General features: G+C 41.2%; 1 protein-coding gene across 1 annotated transcript; it reads left to right on the top strand.

Moving 5' to 3' along the window:
* The first annotated feature begins 349 nt into the window (after window positions 1-349).
* LOC136715968 (golgin subfamily A member 7B) lies at window positions 350-18106 on the top strand. Its single transcript, XM_066693395.1, has 6 exons — window positions 350-456; window positions 7792-7917; window positions 8634-8786; window positions 11275-11376; window positions 13653-13756; window positions 15530-18106. Exons 1-5 carry the CDS (start codon window positions 445-447, stop codon window positions 13734-13736), a joined length of 477 nt encoding a protein of 158 aa, XP_066549492.1. The 5' UTR covers window positions 350-444; the 3' UTR covers window positions 13737-13756; window positions 15530-18106.
* Window positions 18107-22214: the final 4108 nt, after the last annotated feature.

The raw sequence follows: 22214 nt of genomic DNA, 5'->3' as shown, positions 1-22214 counted from the left end.
GCTGCAAAAGCTGCACCGCACAGCCTATATTATATATAGATCTTCCATAAATGTGCTTCACCGTCTGGAAATGCATATATAAATACACTTATACATAATTTGTGTGCCTTACAAATACTCCAACACTAACAACCACCTCGGAAGCGTGAAGTCCTTTTGCACCCTATAGATATATATTTAACTTTGTGTGTAGCTGAAAAGGCACTGTTGACACCTTGCTCCCCCCCCCCCCAGAGCTGTGTTTCAATGAACTCTTCTGTTGTGGACAGACTCGTGGAGCTCTGTGAAATCCCCCGATTGCGATGGTTAAGCCCCCGGCAGCATCTGCCTCCCCACCCCCGCCCGCTGATCCCTCCCTCCCGAGCAGCACCGGCGCTCCGTCCCGTTAAAGCGACTGGCAGCGATTTCAGCACTGGGACAGATCCGGCTCTGGCTAATGGCAACATGGCGACAGAGGTAAGAAACTGACAGCCAGCTGCTTCTTTCATACACCATCCTTTTGTGGCACCTGAAATACAGAGGGGGGGATAGCGGGTGTTTCTTTTGCAAGGGTGTGTGAAGTGAAAATGTGACTTCATAATGTGGAGATGTATTTTGTAAGACTGTACGCTGCCGCATGTGAATACAGTCAATTCAAGGAGTCTGTAGTGAACACAGATGCACCTGCTCCACTGGAACAAAGGAGACAAACTGGGCCTGGATTGTATTGCCAGGAGCCAGTGGAGACCCGCGGTGATATGCAAGATAGATGGAATTGCTTATTGTATTTCTAAAATAGCCACAAGTGTGCTTTACTTCTGAGCCATCGCCCGCTCCAGTATTAAAAATATCTCGACTAAACTGCGGCAAAGATAATTTCATGCAGTGTTGTGCATGCTGCGACTTGCACTGAAATACATTGCATTGAGAGCAAAAGCGACGCTGGAACCGATCCCGAAACACACTGACTCGCCCAAACCCGGCGTGATGTTCACTGAGGTCGTGGTGGATCAGGGATGTGGGTTAAACAGGGGTTATATGCATGTTTACAGACGGGAGGCTTAAACCCTAAAATTGTCTTAACGTCTTTTTAAAATGGGTGTGAACAACTGAACTGTGATTATCCGCTGATCGTGATCATGTACTGTAAAGCTTCTTGGAAATAACTTTATTTATGTACAACTGAAAACAAATAACCGCTACGGTCGTGTTAAAACTACTGCCCAATTATATTGTAAAGGAGAACAAACATAGGATAAAAAGAAAAATTGCATGCAACATTAATGAATTCTCTTGTTGTTGTGCAAAACAGATTCTTTTTTTTCCCCTGAACCTAGTGGCAAAATGAATGAGACATTCCCGGCACCGGAGAGGATATGTAGGCAGTGTGCTGTGCAGACTGAGAGCAGGGCTGTCAGCACCGTGGACAGTAGCTCCGTGCGTACTGAACACTGCCATGCATGTAGAGGACACTTTGGACGTGCACTGTCCGATGATGCTGAGATAATGGCTTTCTAAAAAAAAAAATCTGAATCCCACTATTCATGATTTAATTTTTACACATAAATCATTCATAGTTTTTTGTGATATTGTCAAAATGTAGACTGAATGAGTCTTATCAGTGCCATCATGCTTCTTGCTTCCTCTAACCAACAGAGAAGCTTCTTCTAGTATTCCCTTGCTTTAAATATCTTGTTGGCTCTATTTCTGACGTTATAATGCCCCAGCTAACACACAGTTTAGATGAGTGTGGAAAGGGAAATCATTTTCCTAATTTGCGGAAGAATTACACAAATCTTTTAAAAGAAGGATTTCGTAGAATGTGGGAATAAGAATATAATCCATCATCCAGTATAACAATGTATGTGTCATAATAATTGTATATGTTATTAAAGTTCCTTGCAAAACCACTCAGAAAACGGAGTACAGCTGGTTTAAGATTGTGAATTTATATAATCTCTGCTAACACACACTGTTGCAGCAATGTAATGTACATTGTCACAACATTGTACAACCTTGTGGCAACGCTGTGTGTTAGCTGGGATGTAACTGTTCAAATGAGATGTAGTACACCAGAAGAGTATTGGCAAAATCTGGCATAGAATAATTTTGCCCCAAATAAATAGCATTCTAATTCTGTAATTGCCAGGGATGTTCCTAAACTGACATTTTCATAAGTATAATACAAGATATTGGTCTGCCGCTGCTGGAAAAAACACTACTGTTAAATATTATATAAACGATTTGTGATCTGTTATTAAATCTGTTCTGTGTTCACAGCATATTGGGTTTTATTATGTCAAATGCCACAAATCCCAAATATGTAAGTATACCACATAAAATATATAAGAAAAGTATGAGTGCAGTGTGCACCACAACAACACAAAGCATTTTGTATACTTCCTAAGTAACAACTCATGTAAATGGTAAAAGCGGTACATTTCTGTTCCGGAGGGTTTTATGTCCTGATTATAATTGCCTGCTGTAAGGATCTGGATGGCCAGCAGAGTCTATGAGCTGCTCTAGCACTCCTACAGCACTGTAGGGGAGATACTGCTGGAGAGACAAATGTCCTCTTCCCCAACAGAAGGACAAAGGGATTTGATTTCTGTTATTTGTATTAGGAGAAACACACATAGAGATTCAATCTTCATGGCTGAATGATTTGTCTTCAGAATGTGAGCCATTTATATTGCGGTTCTGTCTGACTTCCAGAGAAAGACTTTGCTTTGTACAGAGACTGCTGCATTTTCTAAGGTCATTTTTCAGCTCTGACATCCTTAAGAGTCATCCTCATGCTGGTGACAGCTTTTGAATCTACCTACACCCCCTCCGACCTTCTCCCCTAATTTTGTGTTCTGTTAACTCACAGAGCTGGAAAAATATTCAGATCTTAGAGTTTATAATAACGGTCAGTGGTTTATCTCAATTGCAGTGGTGTTGCTTTTCAAAGGACTGTTGTTGTTGTTGTTTGTAGTCAACACATTTGTACCAGTCGGTTAACAACATTTCCTCAGCATACAAACACAATAGTTATATCACTTGTATCATCTGTGTAGAGCTCTCTGTCATTGTTATGGTCTGAGATGAAAATGAGGCTATAATAGTCTGATTAACCCTCACGTGATTAATTGTTTCATGTCTTTGTGTTGGTCTTCCGGAGACTGGTTCATGTTCTGAAGGTTTCCGACTAGACAGATTGATTAATCTCTTGATTAGGTCTGACTGTGCATGTTTGAGAAACTGAAGCGACACTCTCATCGATTCAAGCTTAGGTTTCCCTGATTCCCAACACACGCACAAAAAACGTGTTTCCTATTAAATATGTGGATAAACTATGTTTGACTCAGAACAAGGGTTATAAAGTTAATCCTGTCCACAATAGCCACAAAACATATCTGATGTATCTAGAAAACATTGCATGATATTTAAAAGCAAACATAAGCATCGGTCTACGTTGGATTTACTGTTACAGTGTAGGAATCTGTAGGGAATGACATTACAAGATAACATATTGTAAGTATCTATTGACCTGGAAAATATGGTGATGCGGGACCAAAATGTCATTTTGTCTGGTTATGTTAATCAGGATTGGGAACACTTTGGAACAATCTGACATCCTGATTTTATGGAACTGAAGTTTCTTGTTTCCCAAGTAAATAAAACCCTGCTGCAGTTCCAATCTGCCATAGCTCATTTAATCCTTTTTAAAAGTGACTGCTCACGTTGTATTGCAACATTCCCTCACTGTGTTTTCTGCATATTAGGGCCACAAGGATCACACGAAGGATCTGCCGTGTGGTTATTGCGACAGTGATTGCCCACATTGCCCACAGAACAACTAGACAGGTCTTGATTAATTGCTTACTGAACACCCTGCATCCTTATCATTTTCTGCAACATAAGAGAGAGGCTATTTTTAGATAATGTCATATCTATGGTGTGCACTGCATACTATTCATGGTTCTGTTCTATTATCTTCTCTAGGCATTAGAGAAGGGAGAGCATTTGCAGATAAATTTAGTAATTTGGGGGTAGGTTTGCTCAGGTATGCTTGTTGATATTTTTGTTCTTAAATCAAAGCATTGGTTTGGTTTACATGGATTGATAAAGCATTTGCATTTGTTTTTTCACTAGAACATTTTGCACTGTAACATCCAAATAGGCAGATTTTACATGGATACAAATTAATTTGGCTAAATATCTAAATAGTATTTGGAAACCTTGTGCAGTGCCAAATAGAAGACAGAAGCCTTTCGATCACTAGTGAATCTCATATAAGACCCTGATGAGTTTCTTAATAAATTTGAAAATGTCCTTATTATAGTTATGTTGGCTATTCAGGTTCAGATGGGAGATGAAATACCAGGCCCGAAAAAGTCTAAGCTGCATCTAGAGATGAAACCTATATTGACCATTAAGCAGTTTATTGAGTAAAGAAAGTAAAAAAAAAAGTTAATATAATAGCAGATCTAATTACCAAAGCTCACACAATATATGAGTATGAATTTCGGGCTTTACTTTTGTTTCCTCTATGCTGTTTTTCTAAATTATATGTATTCCCTATGCTTGTGAATCATTCCTCTCCTGCACAGCTGAATAGTTTGCCGTTTTGAGAGATGCACATTGTCGTCTGTCTCCCTGTCCCTTCCTTTTGCATTTCCTGTAGTGTCTACTCTCTGAAATGTCTTCTGCCTTGCTAATCTTCCCCGCAGCTGCTTATGCCTGTTGGATCTGATCAGCGGCACGTTAGGTGCACTGACACATGGCCCTGGCTCCGTTTCTGTATGCCAGTAAAGATCGCTTCTGCGTTGCTTGGTCTGAGAGCAAAGGGGTGCTGTGTATCTCAGATAGTGTGCGCCGTTGTCCTGCCTCACATATAATAAGCTCCCGAGTGTTAGCTTAACCCCCTGTATCCAAACTGTGAATGTAACTATAAACTCTCTCCAGCCTGGTAGCTGTTTTCACAATGGGTCTTACAATATCAGTAATCAAAGTTGCATTCTGACAGAAAAAGTCATTTATCACTTTATTTGCCTCAGCTTTCAGGTCAGGTTGGAAGCAAGTCCATTATTCAGTAGTATGTGTGGTGTAGGTGAATGTTTTTTTTTCTGTTTCAACAAGAAAACAGTACAAGCAGTAATAATTATTATGCCACACAGTGATAGTCACTCAGTAATACTGTGTTTGTGTTTATGACGGACTTCCAACGGTCTTAATTTTCAGATAGATATGCTTTCTTCAAAAATAGACACCTATCTCCCAGGTGTTTCATCTGTATTTGTCAGACAAACATTCCATATTAAATGGCCCAAATGGGGAAATGCTATGTACACATTTTCCTCAAACCAAAGCCACCTTTATTTATTGTTCTTTTCCTCAGGATTTGTCCATACTTCTCTGTAGAACTGTCTTTATTTGTATATGCACAATAAAATATTGACTGTACAAAGCTATTTCTGTAGCAGGGCAATACATCTTGTGTACATGTGTATAAAAAATCCATAATTCAGTGCAGTGGACAGACAGAAGTTTGTAGATTTAATGGATTTGTCTGTGGATGTATCTGCTGGCAAACAGCAAAACGCAAAGGCTAAAACTTCTACAGGACTTAATATACTTTAGTTATAGAGGAGTTTAGAATCTTCTTTTAGAATGGATTCTTCCACTATTTCGAGAATAAATCCTTAAAATCGAGCTGTAGGTTTGAGAGTAGGGACGTTGGAGCTGCAAGGACCCAGTCGAATCAGCTGAGCAAGCTCCCTTCAATATGGCGCCACATATGCTGATTGTCACAATGTATACATTCGGTGGCTGTGTGGACTGTAATCGGTTTGGCAAACTGGAATACATGTCATGCTGAAAAAGCAGTTTAATTCAAAAGCACTGAGCCCAATTGAGACAGACATAAAAAGGAAGGGGTGGGGGGTGGGGAGGGCAAGGACACAGAAGGAGTGAGCGATACAGAGAGCAATGAGATTCAGAGGCAGCGCTGCCAGTCTGTGCTGGAGAGACCTCTGATTTGGATCTTGTTCAGTCATCGCAACTCCTTTCCTAGCTGAATAAATCATTAAAAGATGTCCTTTTAGCAAACAGTTCTCTGGCTCATTCCTTGTTCTCTCTAGGAATTATAATTATTATTATTATTATTATTTATTTATTATTATGATGAGTTGTTGCTGGTGGTGTTGGTTAATCATCTAGTTGTGACAAACACTGCATGTAATCAGCTGCTTCAGTTTTGTTTGTGTATCGCTGTCTCCCTGATGGCAGCTGTAGTACAGAAAAAACATCAAAGTAATCAGATTTAAAACAGTTCCCTGGGAGCAATTTGAAGTGACTTTGATACTGGTGGCCAACTGAAACAAGTACCCTGTAGGGTATACTTGTTTAGAAACTGTGGAAGTTCCTTAATTATTATAACAAGTGCAAAGTTTTTAGGTTCACCACCTCTTCAGCAGATCAATAAAACATGCTTGGTTGAAGCTTAGCAGTACACAATCTAATTGTTTGGGGGATTTATTGAACTTTAACCAAAGCATTCATACATACAACTTAATTTTAAGGTCATATTTAGTGATACAAAATTGCATAGTTTAATGTTGGTTTCCCATGAAATACATAGCAGGTGTGTTTTAAATTGATAGTTTGCAGCAACAAGTGACTGCATGCCAAGAAAAGCCTCCATGAATGTAAAATGAAAGAGAATCAAACGAACAGAGGTTCTGCAGTCCTGACAAGAACTGGCAACCCCAGGAGGGCAGGATCGCAGCTCCTCGTCCATCACTGTCCTTCGCTGGGATTAACACCACGGAGGATGTTTTCCAGGGAAATTAGCTAGGAAGGAGCGCTAACAGAAAACAGAAACAAAAGAACAAACGCAAGTGGAATCATTCTGTCTCCGATCCCAGCTCCTCCATCACGGCAGCGTGCGGTCTTTGGGATTGTACTGTTCTCTCACACCACAGAGCAGATGATGTTGACATCACACCACAGGTTGCTTGCATTGTCCCTGAATGGAGCTGTACCACTTGTATTTGAGCAGAGGCATCTGTGTCTAGTCTGTCTTTCCAAGAGGGCCTTTCTGGATTAGTGAAGAGCTGTTGCAGTCTTGGCTTTGAGGCCTTTGTGTTTTGTTTGGAACAAGGTCCCTCAAACTTGTGAAAGGGGGAGAATGTCCTTGTCTCTGCTGACCCAGCCGGTTAAAGTCTGGTACTAGAACTCCGCTAAGTGGCTATATTATCAAGTAATTACAAATCCTAATCTGTTGTCTCATGCAGGGCTCCAGTTAAATTGCACTGCAGATCATGATTGTAATGCAGCTAATGGATCCAATCTTTTTTATTTTCTTGAACCATTTGAATTATGATACAGGAGTTTGAGTATTTGGTTAATAATACTTCAGCCTCTAGTTCCGGCCTTCATCGTTTATTTTAGCTAATGAATGGTACATCTTGATTATTCCTGAGATATCATTTCATTTTCACACTCTCTAAAAATCAACCATCAAGGAGCTGAGCTTAGCGATTCATATCTTATTCCTTCTGGTGGCTCTCTCATTTTAGTTTGTCACATTTTCAACACCAGCTCAGTATGTTCTCCTGGGCTCTGATTGACGACTTTCCCTGCAATATCTGGAGTGCTCTCCTCTAGGGCCTGTGATTCTCATTATTACAGAGGGTGACTGTTGATTTGGTCTTCTTGTGGTATAACACTACTTTCTTGCCTGTGTCTCTGCCGCAATGCAGTGCTTCAGAGAAGCCAATGTGGACTCAGACAGGACAGTTACCCCCCTTGTGCTTCTCTTCCCAGTTCCACAACCTCCAGGAGCTGCGCCGCAGTGCCTCGCTGGCCACCAAAGTCTTCATTCAGAGGGATTACAGCGAGGGCACCGTTTGCCAGTTCCAGACAAAGTTCCCCGCCGAACTGGATAGCAGGGTGAGTTCTCCGCACACAGTGCCCTTTCTGCTGTCTCTAAAGTAAGGCTTCTCTTTACAGTGCACCACAGCCCAATAGCTAGATGAGGTTTTGGAGCCCACTGTCAAATTGGCAAGATGTAAAATATAATTTCTAAATCTTGTTCCTCTGACACAACGCTTAATCACTCCACCACAAGATTGTGATGCAGAAATAGGAAAGGTGTGTTTCTGTAGTGTTTGTTAGAGGCATATAAATAGATTAGAGTTTAGAATAGAGTTTTTCAGCTCTCGTTTATGAGGGGCCTTATTGGTGCTGGAGGGCTGCGAACCAAACACTTCTGGGCTCATTTTGGACCAACATTTGGTCATTGCTCTTGGAGTGCTGTAGACATCAATGACATCGGTGAAAGTCTTACCAAAACACTACAGTACAGAATAAACGTGAGACACATGGATCAATTTAAACAGGAACGGTATTTTTAGATTATCGCTGATACATCACTGTTCCCAGGGTTACTGTGTTAAAAATGCTGTATTGAGGATAATTTAAATGAACCACTGTGTCTTTCTATATTCAGTGAATATCTGTAGAGAAGCACAAAGAAGGAATTTGGGGGACAACTTTAGTGAATAATAATCATGGATTTTACCCCATGGGGCAGTAGGCTGGACTGTATTTTGCCACACGGCTGTGGTGTGTAGCAGTGGCCTCAAATCTATTGGTCTCTTGGGCAGATTGAGCGCACCCTCTTCGAAGACACAGTGAAGACTCTCAACACCTACTATGCTGAGGCTGAGAAGATTGGAGGCCAGTCCTACCTGGAGGGCTGTCTAGCCTGTGCCACCGCCTACATCATCTTCCTGTGCATGGAGACTCGCTACGAGAAGGTGAGGCCATCACCCCCTGGCTGTCAATACTCATGAGTACAGGGCTATTACATAACTTTGCAAAAATCTTAATTGGTGAAACCCTTCACGGTATTTACAATGATTCCCAAATACATAGTGTTATTTAAACCTCTTTATTAGTTTTAAAGTGGTGTATGTTGCGCTTAGTTTGAACTAGCACTTTTAAAACACCTAAAACAAAGCCAGTACATATCAAGAAGAATGTCCTATGACAGCCAACTTCATGTAGGAAGAATGTGACAGTTTGTGTTTGACATTGTATTCAATTGTGTCTACCACTGTGCAGAGAGGTCTTTGTTGGCAGTTACTAAAGACATAGAGTAAAAATGTACTATAAGATGTAAGATAACATTTTATTCATCCACTTCAGCCACAATTAAATAAACTCTCCCTTGAAGTATCCTCACTGTGCTTCCAGTGGGTATAAATACTAGAGCCAATGATAGCATTGTGTACAGTATAATGGATACCTTCAAAAAGAACATGTAATTAAAGGGTTCATTTGACTGAACAGATGGAAAATTCAAGCCTACTCTGCACTTTTAATCTAGATTAATCATGATTACAAAAGCTGTTTTATAAGAGGCCCCTTTCATGTTCAGTCAGATTTCTGTAGCTTTAAGATTGTATCTCTGTCTAAAATGAAGTCTGTAAGAATTGTTTCTTTAACCTATCATAAGTAGTTTACTATAAGATGTAAGCAAAAAGTTATGATTTATTTTTTGCACCAAGTTTGGTAACTTACACTCACGCTCTCAGACTTTCTTGAAGCTGATAAAAGCCCACAAACGAACACAATAATGCATAACTCGGGAGAATTCCCCAGCAAAGCTAACCGATTTAATCATGTTGTATAAAGATCAATCAAGAAAAAGAACAGGGGTTACACTAACGCATCGATTACCATGACAGCTGGGAAAGATTAAATACTCAGATTGAGGATTTTAGCACTTTAATCACAAGGAAACTGGACTGTATAGGAAAAAGCTTCCAGCAGAGAGAACATGAGGAAAAATATATTGGGCTGCTGCAGACCCAGATTAGCACTAGTCTTGTGTTCCCCGATGGTATTTTAGCTACAGAAGTCCAAGACTAGTGCCATTCAAGGTCTGTGAAACCAGCTGATAGAGGTTAGCATTCAGATCTCTCTCCATCTTCCTCTGGTTTTCTTTACCCGCCTCTGGAGTGCCAGCAGTCGCTCCCCCTCACTTGGCATTGTGGAGGCCTTGGGTGACGGGGCAGTGTGGTGCAGCTCATTCTCCTCAGATCACTGCCCCGTTGATGCCCAGCCCCTGTTCTGCACAGGCGGCCTTTGTTTCAGGGGCAACTCTATCTGCATGAGAAAGGCTGTGTGTCCCCTGGCGCCTGCTCTCTGTGTGCATGGCAAAGTGTGGGTTCAGTGCACCAGGGCGTCTCCCTTCACTGCCTGGGCACACAGCCCATCGCCAGCTACACTCCCCTGGGCAGGGACAGCCCACTATACTGGGGCCATCAAAGAAGCCTGATTTAAAGGTTTTGGGTCAACCAGCCTACGATTTTAGCGAACCTTGAAAAAATACAGCCCTACCTCACACAGACAACGAGGCAGCAGGCAATGCTTGTGGCCAAAGAGTCGTTTCATCCATCCTCTAAAACTGCACCCATTGTAGTAGTTGACACAAAGCACAGCTAAGCATGATAAATGCTAGAAAGCACGGCAAATCAGGGGGTAAGCCTAGTTAAACTTTATAAAAGCATGTAAAATAATGCCAAACTGACATTTATATGGAGCGTCACTCCATGATATAAAATAAAGACAGGTGATTATAGCAGTAAGATGTGCAATTATCACTGAACTGAAACCAGATCAAGGCAATACCCTTCCCCAAGCACTTATGTGTTTTATTCAGTCATGGTGTCTTACCTTACCAGGGAAAACAAAGAAGTCTGAACTTCAGGGGCTAATAGTCAGGTTCATTTCAGTGAGTCATGCAGTTATGGAGTTGCAGCCAATTCCCTGCTTATTTGCTAAATTAAAATATATTGTACTGACCCAATCTAAATAAACTATCTCCTTCTCTTTCTTGTACTTCCAAATGGCCCTGAAATATTTCTGGTGCTGTCTAATATGATCTCGCTTCAGTGAGAAAAGCAAAAATGGGAAAATTGAAAGCTAATGCAGCAAAACTAAAGCAATCAATTGAAGTAATTACTTTCAAGGGCACTACAAAGACATCATAAGTGTCTGTTTACTGTTTGATGAAATTATGCTCAGTTTCCAAGAGACCAGAAGAGCGGAATCAAAAGACTATGCAAACTCAGTAGTTTCTAAGGTTCTAAGATACTGTTTCAGCCCTACAGTCTCGGGCCCCCAGGTGACTTCTGGGAAGGCGGTGATGTAATGCACAGCAGAGCTCTGTGCGTGGCCATGCACTTTGCTGCTGGATCTGTTCTCTGTCTCGCTGATATGCGTGCTGCTCTGTAACAGGTGCTGAAGAAGATCTCCAGGTTCATCCAGGAGCAGAATGAGAAGATCTACGCGCCTCGAGGGCTCCTCATCACAGACCCCATTGAAAGAGGCATGAGGGTTGTATCCTTCAACAGGTGGAGGCCACGAAACCCTGCTAGCATTACACCCCTGGAGCAATGCAATCATCAGATCATTTGTAGTTATATTCTAAGGTTTATTATTTTATTAATGCATGCTCCTTTAATATACTTGCAGAGTCAAGCTATTCACCATTGATTTAAACTGAGCTACAAGAGTCAAGAACACTTTACAATCCATAAAGATAAACTTTCAAGCTCTATACAAGATTTTCTGGTTATTTATCACCTGACTTGAGAGTCCCAAAACACACACAGTCACAGTAGGAAGGAAATATCACAGGCCTAGCCTTAATATAACAAATACAAGCTTGTCAATAATGACTACTGCCCCCCAATGGGTTTTTTCTAATTGTGAATGGGTTTTCACTAACACTTGAAGAATTAGAATCATGCCCATTCTAACAGACAATACAACCCCTGTGGCGTGTAACGCGCAGACAAAATCGAGTTTTTAGTTTTGTTTCTGCACATCATTTGTATTGAGACTGACAGGAAGACAATATCAGTTGTTTTTAGGGAACTGTAAAGGCACGGTTTCTGCCATAAAGATAGAACACTTTTGTATTTTGAACTTGGAACTGTGTGCCTGTAACTCTTCCTCCCCCTCAACTTTTCTCCAGTCCAAATCCGTACAGTGAACGCTTTATGTAGGGTGGAAGATATTAGGTGACCCAAAGGAGCTGTCTGAGGGAATGGTTTCTGCGTGTCTGTGTAAAGTCATGTATTAATATGCACTTAACTAGAGTTCCCATCTGGCTACGCTCAACCCTTTGCTCTCCAGGTACAGTAATCATAAGCTTTTCTCCGAGAATGTTTCCAAGAAATATGCCATTCTTTTAAATTCTATAATTTATTAATTAGTCTCAGGGTAGTTGTCGATTTCATGAGCAAATATATATATATATATATATATCAAACAGACCATCACACAGCCCTAGCAGGACTGTCACGTGTTTTGGTTTATGACTTAAGGAAAAATGTGTTTTTTCCAAGAGTTGTTTCTATGCAACAGTTCACCCAGAGAGGATGTTGTCACTTATCACAGTGGTAAATCTGCAATTGCACCTGTCCATCAATCACGATGATGTTGGTGTCAGCACCTCCTTTTGGGAGAACAGGGCACTGCGACTACTTAAGCTTTTATTTAATCAGAAGGCATTCCAAATTCACCTCAGCTTATATGACTACACACAACACAAAACAAGAAATTACCAGAGATGGCTCGAGATACTTATCAGCTGTCTCAGTGCTTTTCAGAATAATCCAATAAATAACTGTCCCTGGCCCCTTCAGAAAGGGTGACATCATGCAGACTCTGTTGCCCTGTCAAGTCCTGAAGAAACCGAATCCCCTGCCCTGCAGCACCACACCTCACACTGCATGATTCTGCACACAGTGCTAAGTGGTCCCACGCTGCAGATGAGTCCCTGACATGCCAGCCCTCCGCAAACTTGAAAGGTTTCAAATGGCAGGCTGCTTTGCTGTGGTTAACCATGTCTATGAACGATGGGGTTCGATGTTAAAATGAGCTGTTCCTTTTGTAGCATCTCAGATGAAAGGTTTCCAGAGAGCATGCTCTCATGGCGATTCATCCCCAGCTAAATGTTTTTCTCATTTCGATGTCTTTTTTTCTTCTCCGTTTGTGGATTTCTCAGCTCAGCAATGCAAGTTTTAGCCTACTAAAATATTTTCCCCTAAAGTAAAACTTGGTGAAATGCTATCAATCATCCCTGGACTATAAAGTGTAACAAAACTGCTGCTAGGCATAATAAGAAAAAAAACTTGTGCAAATATGTGGTCTACGCATTTCCTTACAGCACTACTGCTCACCCAAACAAATCTACAAATGCATCTTTCATAACCCCTTTAAAATGTTATATTCCTTTATTGACCACTTGGAACAGTTATTCTCTTACCTCTTTAGTGTTTGGGTGGTATTTCTAATACCAGACCATTGTACCCAATCAAAAATATGTGCTCCATTAATGTTTGCCTTTCAATTTCATCGTCATCTCATCCCTCATCCTTGAGGCCAGGCTTACAGTATGGGTTACTTTGAAGAGATTAGATTTTCAGAGATCAGAGCTTTGAATAGCTTCAGATAGTAAAATAATTAATCTGTGTGAGGGTAGGTGGAAAGGCAGCCATGCCTTCTTGGAGCTGCTCCAGACTGTGTCAGTGATGGCTGATGGACGGTGTGTTGACAGATGGGAAGACCAGTGTGAGGGTTGATTGTCCTTGACACCCAATTCTCAGATTGAGATATCCATCTTCGAGGACCGGGGATCCAGCGGCTCCAGCTCCAGCAGCAGCTCCACATCCAGCAGCAGTGGCCGGTGACTGGAGGAGCAGCACCAGGGGTACGGGTACAGGGGGGCCGGGAGGCTCCCCAAGATCCGCATGCTGAAACATGAGAGCACCAGATTCTGACATGGGAGGGGCCCAGCATCCTCCCCACCAACACACACACACACAGCCAGGGGATCTCTCTCTCACACACACCCACACGTGTTCTCGCCGCCACCCCCGACCTCTCTCTCTCTCTCTCTCCCTCCCTCTCACTGGCTGCGTTTCCTTGGGCAAGAATTCATCCCCAATTCATCCACTACTTTGATCTGCCTCAGCAGCAGCACTTAGGAAAAGGTGATCTCTATTCTTTGGTGGACGTAAGGACATCTCACTTTCCAGTTTTTATAGGTGAAGTTAGTGCTGATGAGATGTTTCTAATGATCATATTTACCCATGAATCTTTGCAATCCTTAGTTGGTATGGGCAAAGTAATTTTTCTATACCAATGTGCCTCCACTCTGCCATGGAGGGCCCCTAACCAAGGTTCAGGTCATTACTGACCAGTGTCCATCTCATCCTTGGCCTCCTGGACAGACAGAGCCTGCTAATGTGCCATTAATCTGCTGTTACGCTGCTGCTATTTTTCATAGAACAACTCATTTTTTCCATTGAAGAAATGAAAACCGCTTTAGATCACTGCCATTGTCCAACTGGTGCAGACTGTTGGAACTCACTCCCCTTCACCAATGCCTCTTCCAGTGCTGACCAGGACTGGTGGCATGGGAGACCAAGCAGGTCCTCTTCTACATTACCTCATTCAAAAGCCAACATACTGGAGAGCCACATCCATTTGGAGGCTTATTGTAAACTGTGTGCTGCAGTTTTCATCCCTCCTTTTATGACAGAACCTTTGATTAAAGTAACCAAAAATAGTTTACGAAAGAAGGAAGCCTTCTCTCCATCTGTCTGTAGAATTGACCTTCACAGGAATTACAAGTAACAATTATCCAGTACACAGCCACTGTTAGCACGGCAGTAGGCATTTTCTGATTGTTAAATACAGCCTTATGGGTTTATACTGGCGAATAATAGAGCCATAGCTTTTAATAGAGATACCCTGCTGCTGAATTTAATGAGGTAATCAATAGACATTTATCCTCTATCAAGATCAACTAAACTATCTTCTAAACTATCTCTATTTCATTGGGTTTATGCGTGTCAGGATTGAGACCAATAGTTTAGGCTATAATAAAATCTAAAATATGCATCTTTGCTAAGACAACAAGGGTTCGACCAGAATCCTAAAAGCAGCGACTGGTAGAAACAGATAAAGATGCAGAGAATGTGATTGCAGACGTCATTTATATACACCAAAATATCCACTGAGAATAGGTCCCCATGGAAACGCAAGTCTTTTTTGTCTTGATGATTTTTATTCTTCATACATGTGTTTTCATCGTTTCACATTATTATTATAATTATTTTTACTACTACAGTTATTATTGATTCATTCATTGTTCACATTTCCAACAGACCCATCCTTTCACTTCCATTTTTTTAATCGCTTTATAGTCTGGTCTTTTTTTGATGTGAAATTACCAAAATTCACAAGGTTTCTCTCAGTGCCCACCTTGCCAGAGAAACTGTAAAGCTTCTCGCAGGCAGAGGTATGGTGAGTGACCGGCCCCGCTCACGGCTGACAAAAAGCAACATTTCAGTCCTCGTTTATGAGCTGATATTTAATTATTTAATTATTTACTTATTTATTTGTCTGTTTGTTTATTTCTTTGTTTTTGAATTCACTCTCATTTATTTGTTTTTTCTGTTTTTCTGTTTATTTTCAGTTTCTCACCTGGCTACCCTAAAAACTCCTCAGACTTTGCGCATTTCTAAAGGTTAGTTGCCCATTCGGCCTCTTCCAGCACCCCTCCAAACTGCACACCTGACCAGTAGTACTCGCTCAAGGCCTCCTGTGCTTGATGCCTTCATGTTTCATTCCTGTGGATCCCCAGCCTGGGGCTGACAAACGGATTCTGAACTGCCACTGAGCCGTTGTATATTGTACATGAGCACTGTAACGCATGAAAAACCTTCCTGTACAGCAGTGAGTGTACTGTAACTGAGTGGGAATCTTGTATTGTTGTTCTGTAAAAATCCCCTTCCTTAACACGGATCCTGGGATTGGGGAGGGGGACGGGTTACAGGGGTGGGTGGGAGAGATGAGGGACAGGCAGACCTAATCTGAACGATGGGCAAAACTAGCATAGGAGCAAAACAGCCTGGTCTCACTGACTATGCAACATAGTGTATTCTGTCATGATGGCAGTTAGGCCTGAGTAGGCAGTATAAGGTTAGAGGCCAAGTAGGCCTGGTTTAAATGAGAAGTCATAGTGGGATAACAGAGTAATAACCATGAGTCTAACCCAGCATCCTTCATGGAGGGATAACATTTTGTAAAGTGTGAGATTCGAAGTTTAGGATTTTGTGATGAGGGATAACAAGGGTAACTGGACAATGACTGGAGGTTTTCACATCTGAATGAAATCATTGTGAACTAGCGAGACTTAGGAGACGGATCTGTGAAGCAGACGATGTGGGGAGGGTATCCTACAACTCTTCTCTTCAGGAACCACGTTTCTGTATTCTACTGTCTGATCAATTTTGTATTTCTAATGCAAATGTATTATATTGATGTAGCAACCCATAATATAAAGGGGATTAAGCAAGTCTTCCTACAGATGAGAAAGAACAGACCTAGGGTGGAGCTTACTTTCTAAAACACATGAAAATCTCCTGAGGATTCACTGGTGTTCCTGTCTGAAACAGGGGAAACTATGAGAAAATATGTGAACTGATATTGAAGTAAAGAAACCTAGTATAGTTTCCTTTTTGTTGTTGTTGGTAATATGTACAATCTCTTGGATGGTGCTCACGTGATTTTGTTTCAAGTAATATTTTTCACAACTGAAAAAAATTCTATTTATTGTTAAGACAAGGCATTGTTTCAAAACATAGGGGAGAAATTCACTTGTTGTACAGTTCTCAGTTAATTCTGGATTTGCTCATTCCAGAATGTTCAAATTGAATTGGAAAACACTTAAAACATAATGGGCCCCTATCAAAAGTCCAAGGAGCAGACATTCAAAGTGACGCTCTACAGTTTAAAGTCATTGGCTATTAACCTGTGGTAAGCTCCACCCATAACTCTCAATGTTGCTCAGAATTGTGAATCCTGTTTCCATGGTAAATCAGGTTTGTCCAAATGGAAGCAATACGTTGTAAGAGCTTTGGGACACACACAAGTAAACATTCATTAGGTTAAGAAATAAATCTGTGATCAAATCATTGCCTCTTCACCCCAGAGAACCAGAGAAAAGATGTGTCAATGTACATTACAGTGAGCACATGTATCAATATCAAACATCCAGGTATACAGAGAAGAAGTCTGGCCATTTAATGTGGCTCTACCTAGAAATAACTGGTTAGAATTTGATGGGCTACACAACCATCTAGTGGTGTTCATAACACACGCTCCTGACTACTGCTGCTGCACATGGTGCTGTTATGTATTCTAAAAATGTCATATCCAACATAATTATAATGGCTCTGATATTTAACATGCACATAAATCAATTCAGAGTACTACCATACTGCTGCAGGGTTTCGGTGCTCTCTACTGCTGAACTGTCCCAGGACTGTCTTATGACTCCAATTATGTAATTTACATCCGAAAACATAATACAGCATTTCAGATTATTTTTTATATGTTCCCAAATCAGAAGATACTGAAGATTTGATTTTGATACCATGCAGCAGTTGATTTATGAATTATAAGATTATGAATGGAAGTATCAGAAAAATCTTAATTATTTTTACACATACATAAGATACAGTGGACAGCAGTAGTAAGTAATGTGTGTATCTCCAGCACCAGGAGTTTTCTGTATCCATAAGTCCTAGGAATTCACATTGAATAATTACATCGTTTTCGGAACAGCATTAATGATTTAATCTAGCAGTAGAGCATAGTATTAAATAAATACAGAACCAAAGTGTCTGCAATCAGTTGTGAGTAATCAAGACTATGGATGGAGCTAAAGTAAGTATCTCAACATATATTTGCTTGCATTCCTAGGCAGCTACAACTCTTTTCCAAGGAAAGAATAAAGAAAGTGCTGTCGTGTGACTCCTACAAACGGCAAAGGCCCTCAAAGCATACAGGTCCTCACACTGGGTTTTGTGCAGAACGCTGTGTCGTGACTTCAGTCTGAATGTAATGTTGCCTGTGCAGCGAAACATTGATCAAACTGGATTTGTGATGCGGTCTCAACGCCTTATTCAATGACATTTACAATTGCTATGCATCTGTTACTGACATGAGCATGTTTTCAAATAAATTGTGTTTGTTTTCGTTTTTTTAAGATCTCTCCTTTATCGATTTTTGGATGACTGGTGTGTGGTCTCTGTGTGGCATGTGATGTGGATGTGAGTGTTCTCATTAAATTAATTTATTTTAAGGTTCCTACTGCCTGCAAGATCGCTATGAGTGCAAAATAGGGTTTAAGGTCAAGAAACCCTCTGGAACTTGTATATGTTCTAAGCTCAGTTAGTGTTTCCACAGCACGACATTGTCAATGCGTTTGTAGCTCACAGAGAAGATTATAATGTCTGGATATAGATGGTCACATAGCTGACTTCAAGGTTGGCTGTATCTGGTAATAGCAAAATAGCAATAGTAATAGTAGTAATAGTAATAGCAAAAACAGACCCAGCGTGTGGGATAGAGCTCCATCACTGCCCACCACCACCCTGCACCTGCTGCCTCTCGGCCTGGGACACTTCACAGTCGAGCCCAAGCTCAATTCAGGGCCAGATCACGCAGCGCCGAGATGGGAGCGATAGGAAAGGCTCAGCCACAGACAAAAGTGCTATTATAAGGGGGGGACAAATCGCTCCCCTGTTTTAAAAGAAATTAAATCATCCTTGATCCGACAGCTTTGTGCTCTGCCCAGGGACTGCAGATAACAGTTATTGCTTTTCCAGTGTGGGGGAGGCTGCCGATCCAGAGACATGGGCAGGCGCAGGCCAGCCGGGACCTCTAACCCCCCAGCCTTGAGATTGACAGGTAACCTCCGCCAAACTCGACCTTAATGAGAGAAACACTGCGCCTTTCAGAGAGAGAGGGACACACAAACAAAGGTGCCCATTCACAAAGCATTTAACGACACACTCTGCTTTACGTCCCTTTGGACAAAAGCATTACATACATTAAATTATTGTTGTGAAAACATACTCTGCTTACCTTATAGAAGAAATACACCAAAACTTCCTTGATAGAAGTGAGATTAGAGTGGCAGCTGATTTTTCTACTAGTTTGTTTATTATAAAACAGTTTCCTCATGTCTCAGGCAGCAGTATACAGGAGAAAAGTTAGATTTTCTTTACTATTGAGTGATTGAGTGAGATTTTTCCCTATCCATGAATTGCCCACTCCATAGTAGATGAATTCCCCACTGGGAAGACTGGGGCTGTAGATTCAGTTTCTTAATGAAGAATAGCAGCATGCATGATACCTCTCTGTGAAAAGATCCCCCTTGGTATGCCAGATAACAAAGGTATTAAAGCATGACAGAATAATAGCATAGTATCATCGCACCCGCTAAAGGATGGCGTGGGATGGAAGAGTACAGTGCAAGTATCAAGAACGCACTAGAGAATCATGGGAAATCTGAAAAGGGACCTTGCAAGTGTACCATGGTAACCACTTTATATGTGGAGGTTGAATCATTTCCAGTCAAATGAAACCTTCCTACCCTTCTATGGTAGCCAGTCCCAGCGGGGGAATCTGCTGTATCTCAGGGCCGAGCCGTCCTGGCAGCTCCTGTTTCAGTGCCGGGGTGTGAGGGTGACGCGCCTGGCTGCTGGAGGCAGTCCGGACCGTGTGTGTCAGATCAGATAAGACTGACGCACAGTCCGTCTCTCATCACCTGCCCAGACAGCCACTGACTTCATCGCCAGTGAATGTGTGTGTTTGCATGTGTGTGAGAGTGATGGGTACTCAAACCAAACACACCAAAATAAAAAAAGAGCCAAAATTGTAGTCACATGGCAGGTCTTTGGAACATACCTCATCTTTACCATCTGCACATTGCAGAGTGATTATATTTCAAAAGCAATGCCCATGAAGGTTCCTCTTTATATTTGCTTCTTTTATAGTCATGTCAAGTCATGATATTATACAGACCTACAGGGAATATACACTCTTCAGTAAGAGAGGCAGCTATGATGCATTTCTCTTTTTCTGCATACATTGTTCAATTTTGCGGTAGGAAAAAAGCTCCTAAGTTTTGGGTCGGTTCAAGATTAAATATATTGTTACCAAATATTTACATAGTTTGTTCCATTTCTTTTGCCTAAATGTGGTCCATTAAGAAGGTAAACACACAGTGCAACACTACGACCATAAACCGAGGAGCACAGTGGGAATGTACTGTTACAGAGAGTCACCAAACTGCCTTATCAAATGGTCAGATCGGGGATGCGTGACTCAGTAAACACCAGCACCATTAACCAGCCCACACAATGGCTCCTTAGTTTAGCGATTTAATTAAGGGGTTTCTCACATTAACAGAGGCTTCAGTATAAATCTTCCTGTCTGCCACAAAGAGATTTTAATGGAGAAAAAGAAATGAGGAGAAAGAAACTAGCACCAAATAAATCAAATAAAAATATATCCTTTTCAACTTGATTCAAAGAGATGATTCATTTTCTGCATTAACAAGATATATGGAGCGAGGAGTGAGGTATGATGGCTGGTTGTGCAAGGGTGTTTCAGGACGTTAAACAAAATCATAAATTAAAAGTAGGTGACCAGATCATGTTAGCTGAAAATAAGCTATTGCACAGCATGAATGAGATGGGGCTGTCAAATGCAGACCTGTAAACGCTGTTTGGTGGAATTCAGTTTGGAAGCACTGACACAGGTATTGCCTATTAATAAAGATTAAAACCTTCTTGGTAATGACTTGTAGTCCCCTCAGCACTGGGTGAAGATATGTTACCATAGCCAGTATTACTGGTTACCAAATTGAACCGGTGTTAAATTAGTGGAAATTCAAGAGTGGATACATTTGAATGTCAAATGATGATTGATGGTTGGAGAGGAATTCAGTCATTCCTGAGCCCTAGGAATCCTTTGTGAATTGGGTTTAAGGAATCAGGAGACCAATATCTAGTGCTGATATTTATTTATAAGGCTTGTGCCTGAAAGTGGAAATAATTTAAAGTGATGCCCCATTGTCACCTCTTATTTTACTGTTAGTACATGCATTTGCATTGCATATGCAGAGTCCTTCAGAATGAAATATGGTTTCAGCTTCAGTTCATAAAACAATATTGTTTTAGATGTTAGTGCCACCTTGAGGGACTAAAATGGTTTAATGTGATATGCTCAAATGCATTCCTATCACAGGTCCTCAATACACAGATAACAACAGGTGGTTTTGGCACAGAAGCACCTAGTGTGAAGGCTATAGTCACTGTTGCTGCAGCAGCCTTTTATAAGTGGCTAATTCATCAAAGTAGGGGTAAAAAAAAAAAAACGTTGTTATTGTAGGATTATCAGAATAGAAAGTGCAACCCATGCATCAATCAGGGCCCTTTCATATTCCCAGTAAAGATAAGCCTTCACCAACCATGGAGCTTAACAAATTCGGGAGTGTTTAAGAAAACACCAAAAAGTTATACTAATGACACAACACCTGTGCAGAAAGGTCAGGCTCTGCTTTCATGGTGTTTGCTGAGAGTTTCCATTTCTGTTGTACAAGGGAGGTTTTGTTCCAGTTATCTGGCCCAGCTCGCGGCTCTCAGCTGCAGCCCAACTCTCTGAATGCATCACCTGGCCTGGCCTTTAAGCATCTGTCGCGATTACCCCCCCCACCCACCGCCTCACACACACACACACACACACACACACACATAAGACCAAAGCCGTGTCATGCCTGAGGTAAGAGAAACAGAGCCCCTTCTTCAGAGAGAAGTCAAACTGAAACAGCTCCTTCTCATTTCTATTGATGGAAACGGAGGCACATCCTTTTCTAATCTGCCGGCTACCACACATTTCCACAGCTGGAGTGACTGGCCGCCTCCAGCTTCTGAACTTTTTGCCAAGCAGGCCACTGTCAGGCGTTCTTCACCTGCTGGAGGAGATTCCAGCGGGATTGTGGGCCAGTATTCTGTCTCCTTTATTAAAAGCATGAACAGAAAACACCTCTATGTGATATAAGTGATATTTAGCAAGAGCAAAATATGTGTATACATTTCATTCAAACAAGCTAGATAATAATGCTTAATAATAATAATCATCATCATCATTATCATAACAGCTTCTTGAACGCTACCATCATGTTGTGTTTAAGAAGGTGCTATTATACTCTGGAAACATTTAGAGCCATTTATTACAGTACAAAAGCATTATTATTATTATTATTATTATTATTATTATTATTATTATTATTATTATATGAGAAT

The sequence above is a fragment of the Amia ocellicauda genome, chromosome 20 (assembly GCF_036373705.1).
Source record: "Amia ocellicauda isolate fAmiCal2 chromosome 20, fAmiCal2.hap1, whole genome shotgun sequence".
NCBI classification, from domain to species: domain Eukaryota; kingdom Metazoa; phylum Chordata; class Actinopteri; order Amiiformes; family Amiidae; genus Amia; species Amia ocellicauda.
This window is presented reverse-complemented; position numbering and strand designations above follow the sequence as displayed.